This window comes from Haliaeetus leucocephalus, unplaced genomic scaffold (assembly GCF_000737465.1).
Source record: "Haliaeetus leucocephalus isolate CR32 unplaced genomic scaffold, Haliaeetus_leucocephalus-4.0 Scaffold240, whole genome shotgun sequence".
NCBI lineage: Eukaryota > Metazoa > Chordata > Aves > Accipitriformes > Accipitridae > Haliaeetus > Haliaeetus leucocephalus.
This window is the reverse complement of record NW_010972676.1, coordinates 7099710-7112085: the sequence shown is the minus strand read 5'-3', so window position 1 is coordinate 7112085 and position 12376 is coordinate 7099710. Positions and strand designations below refer to the sequence as shown.

General features: G+C 44.1%; 1 protein-coding gene across 1 annotated transcript in view; it reads left to right on the top strand.

Moving 5' to 3' along the window:
- DOCK10 (dedicator of cytokinesis 10) overlaps nt 1–8773 on the top strand; it is a 137597-nt gene extending 128824 nt beyond the window's left edge. The window contains exons 52-56 of the mRNA XM_010568290.1: nt 247–457; nt 2725–2915; nt 3590–3690; nt 4457–4595; nt 8073–8773. Of these exons, the coding sequence (XP_010566592.1) occupies nt 247–457; nt 2725–2915; nt 3590–3690; nt 4457–4595; nt 8073–8192 (762 nt within the window). The 3' untranslated portion in view covers nt 8193–8773. The remainder of the gene's footprint in view (nt 1–246; nt 458–2724; nt 2916–3589; nt 3691–4456; nt 4596–8072) is intronic.
- The last annotated feature ends 3603 nt before the right edge of the window (nt 8774–12376 follow it).

Sequence of the window (12376 nt, the reverse complement as noted above, 5' to 3'; positions counted from 1 at the left end):
CAGGTTGTTTTCTCTCTCATTTAGCTTTCATCCACTGTTGCCAATGGCTATGTTCAAAAGTCTCACTGTTCTTAGAGGCCTTTTGGTTAAATATCTTTGTATTAATCTGTGGTCCGGATATTACATTTGGACGTCTCAGTTTTAATCAGTATTGCTATGATAGATAAAAGCATCAGAAATATAATGGATGCCTTGGAAGCTCATCACACTTAACAGAATTTTATTACATTTGCCACTGTTACACAGGTCAATCCCAAAGACCTGGATCCAAAATATGCCTATATCCAGGTGACATATGTCACGCCTTTCTTTGAAGAGAAAGAAGCCGAAGATCGAAAGACCGACTTTGAAATGCATCACAACATCAACCGTTTTGTGTTTGAAACACCTTTCACACTCTCAGGAAAAAAGCACGGAGGTGTAGAAGAGCAGTGCAAGAGGCGCACAATCCTGACAAGTACGTTTGCTCAGGCTGTTTCCCCCCTCCCGTCCCACCTTTGCCAGTTAAGCCCAGCAGTGTGTTTCATGTGCCAGATTTTCTGCAGTCAGTGGGCACAGCACGTTATGCAGAATAAGTCATCTTTTAAGTGTGTCCATTGGCAAAGTATGTGTTTCTTACAATCCTGCTGACTGTCCTAGGGAAAGTTCTTTTCATTTGTAGAGTCATCAGCTGTCTTATTTTTCCTCATTATTGACATCTTAACTGTTCTTGCAGTGATGTAATTTGGGAGTGGTTCTGCTGGAGGCAGCTTAGCACTCAGAACCATTGTTCTTTTAATAGTAAACAAGTCAAAAAGCAAAGTAGGTGCCTATTCTGCTAAGAAGAGTAAGAAGAGTAAAACTCAGATACTAACTTTTGTTCAAAATGGGAGTAAGGTACATTATATAGAATTTTTTAAAGTGAGAGGTAAGATTTCATCTCATTGGGCACAATCAGTGTTTTAAGACAGAAAAGTCAGGAGCCCTAGATATGTCTTTCTTACTGAGTCATGTTAAACAGAAAATGTTTAGTTCCTTACCGTGATTGATATCTCTTTTTAAGAGGAATCCTTCGTGAAACTAGTACTGAAACTTGAACTGCCTGAATTTTGGCTGGGAGTATGAGAAACTGTCTGAGATGGAGACGTTGTTCTCATGGGCAGCTGTGAGCAGGGAGGCCAATGTTCACAGCAAAGTCTCCTGAGTGACAGAAAATCCAGTTCCCCACCAACTTCAGTGCGTCTGCTTCTCCCAAAGGGCAAAGTGAAGAAAGCTGCTTACAGTACAGGCGTAGTCGCCTAAAAGTTTTGTTCTGGCAAGTCAGGGAAAGAGGTACTGGTTGTCTGAGGGCATCTTGTTACATGACATAGCTTTGCTTGTAAGAAGAAGAAAGGAGGAGTAGCTTGTGTGTGGTTTTTTTAAGTGCTTGAGCAGCAGTAGGTGTTTTGCGATCTGTACTGAAGCAGGTAGTTTCACGGACTTGAAAGTGCAGCTATTAAGTTATGTCTGGCAAAAACAGAGAGGGATGTTCTTCCAGCAGAATATTTTCCCTAGGTTATTACATGCTCTTGTCAGCTCCCACCACTCTCAGCCTGGCTCCGTCTTCGGCATTGGGTGGGAATTCGATGACCTTCTCTTCTCCCCTGCTTTTCCCTCTGGCACCTGCCTTACCTCAGTCCTTTTCTGTAAAAGAAACATCTTTTTCTTTTTTCTTTTTCCCCTTCCCCCCACTCCCCCCTCCCCCCCCGCTTTGATAAAGTCACATATTTTCATTTGCTTTCTCCCTAAAAAGAAGTGCTTATAGTTTGAGAAGAAAGCAAGGCTTACCGGTGCGACTGGAAGACCAATGGAAGTTAATTGTGCTCGCGCAGAGGTACTGGGTGGCTGGATCGGTGCCCACTCAGCATCTCTGCTCCAGAGCCTGCTGCCTGGGTTGCACAGAGGACAAGTGCAGTCCGGCTGCGGTCTGCGGACCGCTGGCTCTGCCCTGCCTGGTACTCGTGCTTCCAGCTCTGGAAGCCCTGGGTGTCCTGCTCTCCAAGGAGACAGCCACCCTGTAAGCTGGAGCTGACTGGCAGAGTTCGGGAGGCCTTCCAAAGTGTGTGGGGCCATCAGGAAAAGAGTGTTAGCTTAGATCAGACTTTTAACGCGCCATAACGGTACCTTTGCCAGACTCTCTGAGATCCGGGAAAAGGCCTTGACTGGAAGGAAGGGGTTTTAACGATGAATAATTCCTCTGTCATCTCCCATAGCAGTATTTGGGTTGAATACTAAAAGTAACTCCTTACTTCTCTAAGGATGATGTTTTAATAGTAGTTTATCTGTGGGTGAGCAATACCCAACTGAGCTAAACTAGAGGCTCCCGCCTCTAACTTGAAACATGTTTGATAGGATGTTTTGAGCTGTTTGAAGTTCGGTATGGGCTTATTTGGTGCTTTAACTCAGAAGGAGAAATCTGTGGGTTCTAAAATCTGAGCAGTGAGAGCTTTTTGCCATGTGGCTGTGACAGAACTCTGTAGCAAACAGTGGTGAATTCAAAAGGAAGTGCTCTTCCAGTGCCAGGTATATCAAAATTCAATTTAGACCTGCGTCACTTTTGCTCAATGGGTGATTAAAACTTAATTTGTATGAATTGATAAAGAGGTTGACAAAGTTAAAAGTTCATTCTTTGACTTAATAGTTTTGCTTTCTTAGATACTCTCTTGCTGGGTGAGTTTGTCTGATAAGTTTCTTGCTTTTGAGTAGCCAGTCACTTGTTTCCCTACGTGAAGAAGCGTATTCAAGTCATAAGCCAAACCAGCACAGAGCTGAATCCTATTGAAGTAGCGATTGATGAGATGTCCAAAAAAGTCTCAGAGCTCAATCAGCTTTGCACAATGGAAGAAGTGGACATGATCCGACTGCAGCTCAAACTCCAAGGAAGTGTCAGTGTCAAGGTAATGACAATTTGCGCCTTTTTCTGCTTTTTTCAAAATGCATCTACCTAAATATTTATTTTTATTTTTGTCATTCCAGACACATTTTGTCTATTTTATATTTCTGGTCATGTCTTGTGTTCCAATGCTTTTGGAACCCACTCTAAAAATTTAAGGAAATTGAAAGTTTTCCACTGATGTTGATGACTGCTCGACTTATGTGCAAATATAACTATTTTAGTCAAATCTTCTCTAAATATACATTAAGACCTTTCTAACACGTCCATCGTGTCACTTAAGAATACAGCCCATCACACAGCCAAGTGTGCAGATACTTTAAGGGGAGTTTTGATAGGATTGGTTTTGTCATGTCCTATTTAGAAAAGTTGGGATTGGTGAGAGGTGCGTGTATTTCTGGTGCCCTCGTTAAAATGTCTTCAGACATACAGCTTTCTAGATGGTTAACTAGCTGAGGACTTTCAATGGCCGGCAGAGATCTGCAGTTTGTGCAAGGCTGACCAGCTCCCTTTTCTTTAGTAAAACTCTTCAGGTTTCATCCAGGTGACAAGAGGAGTGAGGTGATGTTCCTCACACAGGCTCGGTTGCCTGAGGCCAGTCCCCAAGCCTTGAAACACAAGAGAGAAAGACAACAAACTGCTTGTTCTCTGCACTTAAGCTATGTGTTTTTCCCCCAGGTAAATGCTGGACCAATGGCCTATGCTCGAGCTTTTCTTGAAGAAACAAATGCTAAGAGATATCCTGATAATCAAGTTAAGCTTTTGAAGGAAATCTTCAGGTAAACATTAAGTTTAGACTTTCCACCCTCTGCATAGTATGAGTAGCATGAGTAGGTGTGACATGAAATCAGGCTGAATTGAACCAAGCTAATTTACATCTGCATTTACCCTATCTTACAAGTCATTCCCAAGAAAACATTTACTGAAGTTTTGGCCTATCCTAGTGTCATGGTTTCAGCCCAGCCGGTAAGGAAGGACCGTGCAGCGGCTCACTCACTCCTCCCCGCCCCCCTCCGGTGGTATGGGGAGAAGAATCAGAAAGGAGAAAAGAAAAAAAAAAAAGGGAACCTTGTGGGTTGAGATAAGGACAATTTACTGGGGCAACACAAAAAGAGAAGTTACACCAACGGTACTAATAAAAGAATATACAAAAGGAGTGATGCACAGTGCAACTGCTCACCACCCAGAACCCGACGTTCCGCCACTTCCCCCCCGAAAGCCGAGCGAGAGAGAACCCCCCCAGCCCGCTCCCCAGTTATATACTGAGCACGATGGCACACGGTATGGAATAGCTCCTGGGCTAGTTCAGGTCAGCTGTCCCGGCTGTGCCCTCTCCCAGGTTCCTGTGAAAATTAACTTTATCCCAGCTGAACCCAGGGCACCTAGTAGCCTATGTTCCTTTTGATCTGAGGATGAGTTCTGAAATTCACTTCTAACAAGGTGTGATTTGCAAGGGGGAGAAGAGGTACAGTAATGTGTGTGTGTGTGGGGGGGTTCATTACTACAAAATTTGTATGGTTGTTCTTTGTGGTTTTGTGCTCGTAGGCAATTTGCCGAAGCATGTGGACATGCTCTTGATGTCAACGAACGCCTTATTAAGGAGGACCAATTTGAGTATCAGGGAGAGATGAAGTCTCATTATAAGGATATGCTCAGCGAGCTTTCTGCAGTTATGAATGAACAGGTTAGATCATCTATTTTCGTGCTGGTTGGGCTGAATGAGGGTGGCTAATTGTGTCTTCTAGTAACAAATGAAGCTGTAGAGCAAAATACTAGAAGCAAAACCTGGTAGTGCAACAGTCACCGAGAAAATATAGTTTACTCCTCCACACAGACGCCTTTTTCAAATCCAGCTGTATTATATATAATGAATCTGGTTGATCAACAAAGATTTGTCTTCTACCTGTCTTGCTACATACCGAAGAGTTGAATGTTCATGAGGCTAAATGCAGACTGAGGTCTAGAGGCATAGAAAGATAATCAGTTAAACTAGTGGTTTATGCTTTGCTTGCTTTATCCTACAGCTGTGATATATTTAATTAAAACACTAAATTGCCTTTAAGACCTAGCTTGTAACTGGAGGAGGTATTGTTATAGTTTCTATTTGTATTCAGCTTTCAGAGCAAGAGTTATTTCTTGTTTATGTTTTTTTATATTTAAGTACACTGTCAAAATACATGCCATGTAGTTCAGCCTTTGGCAGCTTCAGAAGGATGAGCGTGCACGGCTACGTTATATGAAATGCATCCCAAAATACTGAACTGGACTTCAGTGCACACTTACAGCTATTCTATTGCTGTGTCTATGCAGATGTTTTTTATTATGTTTTCTGTTCTAATTGAAATATTGAGTGATTCCGCATACTAAAGTGCAAAGTAAATCATGCTTAATTATTTCTCTGCATGCTTGTGTGTAGGCCACCTTAGATTGCATCTGAGACATTCTGTAGCAGTTGCACTGCATTTCCAGGTGCCTATAGTGCACATAAGCACTATTTGTGCACAGTTACTTTGTTTAACCATTGGTATCAGTGATGGCATCTCACGGGAATGTCTAATTGGCACCCCATTAGACCATGCTGTATTATTCATCTTCACGTGTGAGGAGAATAAGGATTTACCAGAATTTTTGGCCCATTGTTATACTTCCTGTGGAATTGAGCTAGTTTTTCACAGGGTGTAAAGCTGCATAATTGCTTTGAAGGCTGGGTGTATGCCAGATGGGGGTCCAGCTCAGTCCTGGCTGCTGTTCTGTGACTTGTGCTCCGTTCCTCTTTAGGTGTGTAAAGATTTGTGAACATCAAGCATTCCAATAATCTTATCATAACTAATATTTATCACTGTTTGTTATATTAAGTATGTAAGTATTAAGGGTATCATTTGTTACTTAATGTTTACGCCTCTCTCGTGGAAGTTATTTTGGCTATCCAGCCAATATGCATAGGCAGTACCATATGTCTTGTGTGTACTACTGTTCCCCCTGTTCCCCACAAAAATGGAAAATGTATGGTCAACTTAAGTGACGTATGAGCATCCCATGAGTTTCAGCATTCATAAAATATTTGGTGAGTTCTATTAAATACTCACACCTGTATTTGTCAGTGAGCTCTGAGTTATCTTTATGTAAACAAAAAGACTAAATAATACAAAATTACTTGTACGTAACAATGTTCATATGTAAAGTTAAGAGTTCATCCTGCAAAAGTAAAAATCGTCAACTGTTTAACCAAACCCATCTGAATTTGAAAGTCCACACTGAAAACCAGTCTCCCACTTGTAGCCCTGTGGGCCAGCCTTATAAGCGACAGCCCAGTTTTCCAGGCAACGTGGCTTTTTGGGAAAACTCTACTCCTCTTGCAATGAATGCGTGAACTCCCTACTTCTGAGCAGAGCAGTGCTTCAGAGAGATCACATGCTGTAAACTGTGGCTGCAATATTTATCTCACAGTTGGAAAGCTTGAGGCTCTTTTGTAACTGTGCTGTGTGCTTTACACCAGTAAGATTTGCCATATTTTCTATTGCATTCAAGAAGGTTTTGTTTGCTTACCCACTGACAGTGACTCTTTCATCACCATATGTTTTTCTCTTGTTTTGTTTTGTTTTGTTTTTCTTTTCTGACAGCTCTGTCATGGTCCTTGCTTATACAGCTTCTCTTCTTCCCTGTCTAACATTTCCCTCAATACCATAGCCAAAAGTGGTATGTTCATTTTTCTTACATCTACTTTTTTCTTTTAATGTCATGTACTTCCCTCACTTGATGGTTTTTCTACTTGGTATGTTTGTTTAGCTTCATGTCTAATGAGTCCCTTGCTCAGGGAGTTAAAAAAAAAAAAAAAAGACAAGGTATGTGTGTGATATATTGTCCATGAGCAGTGTTGAGATGCATGTTCTTTAGGACCCTAGTTGTGAACTTGGGGAGCTCAGTGGGGCAGCTCGACAAGAGCCTCCTAATGCAAAAGCATGCGCCAGTAGTAGCAAAAGCGGCCAGACGGAAGGGCCGGGGACAAATGGCATAGAAAGGTACTGATTAAGCCAAGCCCCCTTGTCCCATGAGTATGGTCCCCTTCTTACAGACCTGCCCAGCACACTGCTCGTGGCTGTACGCCAGGCCGAGGCCCCAGTGGAGAGTGTGCAAGCCCAGATGCCCACGGTTCGGCAGGACTGGCACAGCCCAGCGCAACAGCAGCTGCCCCAAGCTCTCTTCTTCCGACGGCCCTGGAGAGCGTTGGATTTGAGTCACAGCTGGGCGAGTCAGCAGTCTGGGCAGACAGCGTGTGCCGCAGCCTGCCTGCGTTCCGCCGCGCTGCCCTGCTCTCCTTGCAGCTCTCCCGGCTTCGCTGGGTGCTGCCAGGGAGCAACCCTGACCAGGGCTCACTGGGGGCTGATGGCGTAAGATTACGTGCACCTGGAGCTTTGTGAATGGGGGACGTTTCTCTTCCACCGCTGATGGCTGTGTTGGTCAGTGGGGATGGCCCACGTCTCTGCTGTGAATGCTTCAACATAGCGCCCCACGGAAGAAGGCAGGTTTTCAGTCTGTTTATAGAAGTAGGAAAAATAGCTATTACCAAAAGAAACCTTCCTTCTTGCTAAAGCCTATACGCAGGACAGGGCGGAAGAAGCTTTTGCCACTGCTCCTCCCTGAGAGTGCAGCTCTGCCTGCAGCCTCAGCCTGGCGATTGGTCCAAACCCCGCTGACGGACACATTTTTTCAGCTGCCATGTGTGTGAAGCTCAGTGGGGATGCTCCATGCCCCAAATGACTGAGTGGGCAGAGCTGGGACCTGTCTCTACCACGGTCAGTAGGTGCTAGTGCAGGTGCCTGCTGAATTTACAAGATGTAGGTGACTTGTCAGTTGTGTTTGTGTGAGAGTTGTTAGAGAAACACAGTTCAGGGAACCCCATGAAGCACCGCTTGGCAGAAGCCAGTGACCCCAGCTCCATTTATCCCCCCAGCTCAGAGGAAGTCATCCCTCTCACTGCAGCCTCTGGTCAATTCTGTGTCCCCAGGCAAAGGTCCTTTTCCTCTGTCAGATCCTTAGCATCATTGTGTAATAAATAAAAAATGGGAAATCCTTGGTTAGACAATGAACACTTCAGGCACCAAACTATTCAGATCTCTCTCACTGTTGCATTTTTTTTTTTCTTTTCTTCTTTTATGAAAAGATTGTATACAAGGAGGACTCGGCAAAACAGCAAGGAATGGAGCGCACTTACTCGCGGGTCATCAATAGAGTCAGCTCGTCTGTGCCAGCAGCAACCACCGCAGCAAATCCTGATGCTTGACCGCGGCATGGGGAACACACGGCCTTGGGAAGATCTGGGGTGGCTGGGGGGGGGGGTGTTCTTTGGTTTGGGGTTTTTTTTTCCTTTTAGATTAATAGTACTGAAAATTAATTTGTTCACGGACAATGCCAGGAAAAGGATTTGTGGGTTCTGATTTTAATTTATTGGAAGTCTTCACAGTGTTATTTTTTAAAACTGCAAGCTTGATATTTTTTTTATTTTTTGCCTGCCCCGGTATTTGCACATTCCTTATCTTTTTTTTGTTGTCGATTTTTTGGTTTCGAGCAGCCTTTATTAAGTCAGGCTGATTATGAAATTCCCATTGAACGGATAGGTACACAGCAAACCCTAAGTTTGCTATAAATTATAATATATCTAATACTAAGTCCTCATATACATATATTTTAAAGGTCAGAGTGGATGTTTTATAACATTTAAGTATATTGCAATTGTAAATAGAAGATGTGTAAAATATGTCATTTTTACAAAATTTTAAAAATATCTTTTTAGTTAATTATGACAGTACTAAGAATATGGATAACATTTCAGTTACCATTATATTAAAATATTTGTGTATGTGTATAAAAGCATCCATAAATTTTTCTCTTTGAAGGTCTGTGCATTGGTTCATTCCCATGTCAGCACTTTCCAGAGCAGTGGAGATCAGGATGCCTCCTGCATCCCAGCTGTCTGTTGCATTGCGGTTGCTGATAGGGACGTTTGTGACCATCTGCGGAATGTGGCTTCAGATTATCTCCATGGCCCCAGACTGAGGCCACTGTGGGAAACAGGGGCTCGGTGTAGTCGTTCTGCTTGAGGCCAAGGAAGCTCTGCTCTTCCTTTGAAGTTCGTAGTCCCAGATTTTGTCCAGGGCCTGTTGGGAAACCGTATGCCTCTAGCGAGACGTTTGTTTCGGTGTCTCTGCTCATGTTGAGATGTGGTGGAGCGGTTCTGCCAGCTCTTATGAGTTCCTTTTAACCTCAGCACTCCCACAGTCCTTCATGTTCATTCCTTTGCCCATAGAAAAATCCCTGCTTTCAGGGGTTCCTGCTTGTGGTGCATGTATGTTAGGATCCCTCTCCTACTCATGCACACCCCACAGTTCTGTTAAGCTGTGGCTCATTTTCCCTGAAGAAACCCTGGTGATTCCCCAGAGGCCTCCACAGGTTCACGAGTGTTCGATCAGGTCAGAGACCAGCGCTATGTCTTGCTACATGGGGATACCAGGAGGGTTTTTCCATCATGTTGCTTCAGTCTACTCTACTGTCTCCTTTCCCTGTATCTCCTCCTGTGACACCCCCAGTTCACAACTGGTGAATCTCAACTCAAGTTGTACCCTGGCCCTGCAGGCAAGAGCCAAGGGTGGCCTCTAAATTCACCCCATCTTATACGTGCAAGGTGGAAGTGCCATCATCCAGTCTCTGCCTGCTTGCCCGCGCTGCGCGTGCTGCCAGCACTTGCTGCTGTGTCTCACGATCAGCAGATCTAGGATTTTTCAGAAGAAATCTTTGCGAAGGGTTGAAACCCACACAGTGTTCTTTCGTGGTAGGGGAAGGAGGGAAGTGGTTGGGATGGGCCCAGCTCCAGCGTTAGTGCAGCAGCGGTGTAAGCCCACGCCCGTGACTTGATAATAGCCCAAGCTTTCACCTGTGTGCTGCACGCCAGCGTCAACCACGCGGCTGGATGGAGAGCCAGGCGTCCTCCTCATCCTCGCCTTGAAAAGCCCAGCTCTGCTCTTCGGACCCTGCGCTGTTCAAAACCAATATTCTGCTGAAAGGAATGATTTCTGGCCCAAAATTTAACCTGCTTTATACTGTATATGTAGTGGTAGGTGAAGTTACCTGCTTGTTTGTATGTATGGGAGGAACCAGTCATCAGTGGCGGCAGCAGGAAGCTGCAGTACAGAGGAGGTAAGTGAGCATCGAGCTGCCTTGTCCCTTAGTTTGTTGGCCTCACTGGTCTCATTTTGCATTTACTATGATTTGTGTTTATGGATGGGTACTTCAGAAGCCATCAAGGTGATCTGGAGGCAGACTGTTCCTAATTAACGTTCACGAGAATTAAGCAACTAAATCTGTTGGGCGTCTTTGGGAATAACTAGATTGCAAAAGCATGGTTTGCACCAACGGAATGTTGCAAGCTGACACCAGGCTGGTCTGAAGCCAAGCCGTGGTCTGTAAAGCAAAGGTAAGGAGATCCCTGGATTGTTTTCCCAATAGCTTGCACACAAAAATGAGTTTCATGTGTAAGTCTAAGTGTTGTGGGGTTTGGTTTGTTTTAAGCCACCAGCTCTGCAGCCACCTCTGGGGTTTGAAAATCCAGCCCATATTCTGGCTGTTACCTTATGGCTGGTGTGAGAGATGCTCAGGCTTGAGTGTAGCTGGGTCCTTATTCCAGATGGCTTTTCATCTCCTGCTGTGTTGAAGCACTTTCAACATAGTTGCATGAAAGCAATTAGCAAACATTAGCTTTGAACCAGGGCCACAACAGGGAAAGAAAACAAAGCATTAAACCATGGATTGTCCCAGAGTTTGGGAGGAGAGAATGAGAGAAATGCAGAAGGCACGTGAGGCTGTAGGTTTATTACAAAGATGGCGTTCGGCCCTTCACCGCCATAAAATTCAGCCATCAAAACTGCAGAAGTTAGATGTGTCAGCACTGAATCCCACATCCACCGCCATCCGTGGGCAATGAAACCTTCACAGAACTGAACAGTGTTATAAACGCTGATGCCCGATGGGCATTGCACGCCATAGAGCAAGCGCTGTAAGAAAGGGGTCTTTCATACAATTGCTGCTTTTCAAACTCTTAGGATTATGTGAGGTCTACACCAATTTTTTTCTGCCAAAAGCTCCACTCTGAGACTCCTTTTGTCTAAGGCAACCACAAGAATATGGTCAGCTGTTCTCGGAGCTGAGGTTTTCTCCAGTGAGTTATTTCACAGTGTATTCTTACAGCTGGGTTTATTTTTCAATCACTTTTGAAAGTGATTCTCTGGACTTGCTTTATTTCAATTATTGGGGCAATTTTAAAATAACCACACAGAAAACTTCCATCACTTGTTTTCTTTTATGCACAAATAATCAGCTCAAGGCAGGTAAAACACACGGAGAAGAGCAGTTCAGGGAAGGAGACAAGTACAAGAGCAGATGCACTTTCCCACTGCTGACATTCATAGGTTTTATTTTTACTGCACGATGGGCAGGGCCTTGGTGGCCTGAGCACAGATGTCCCAGGGGACCGGACAAAGGTGGCGGTGAGAAACGCTGCATCAAAATTTTGTTCGTTGTGCTGCTTGAAGAAAAGAAAGAAAGATGGATGGGGAGAACAGCTGCCCATACTTCTTCAAGTCGTTGTCTAAGTTCTTGATAAGTGTGGAATTACATAGACATTTACCTTTACAGGTGAAAGTTGGACAGGACTGATTTTTAGGCTATGAGCGAGTTTATTAACAGGCAAATGCGCAAGTGTTTGCTTTAGGACTATTCTTGATATCCTTGCTGACACTTGTCATGTTCAACTCTCACGTTCAGATTACCTGTGTAAGAGGAAAGTCTACATTTTTCTCCATTATAGCTTCACGGCCGATAGTTCTGCGTAAGAAGACTTCTAAGCACAGGCTGAGAAGCTACGACACAGAAGAGGAACACTGCGAGGCAGCCGGAGCCAGAGGAGAGGCAGGTGGCAGAGGGGGACGTTTGGGGCAGCGCGAAGCCCTGCGAGGGAGCGGGATACAAGGGGCAGGAAGGCGGAGGGTGAAGCTGAGCTGGAGAAGGCTCTCATGCCCCTGCTGCTGTAGGCGAAGCTGGCGAAAGATTCCCTTTCATCTGAGGAAGGAGCTCTTCCTGCACCAGCCTCAAATCGAGCTACTTTAAAAACTTTTTAGAGTGCAAAAGAAATTACTTATGTTTGTTACTTAGTGGGAGCTATCCTAACACCTCAAAAGGAGTTAAGCCTTATACATATTTTATGTTTAATCACATCTTTAGTGACACCCAACCACAACCAAAGGCTTAAATTTCAATTAGAGGGAGATGTATTAAAAGTTTAATAGGAATCATTCCTTACAGGGTAATTATATCTTAACATTCACTACTGAAGAGATGTTACGTTGGGAACATAATGTTGATCTGAACAGAGATGGTTTTGTGGGTTTTTTTCTTAATAATATTCAAATCAGAAAC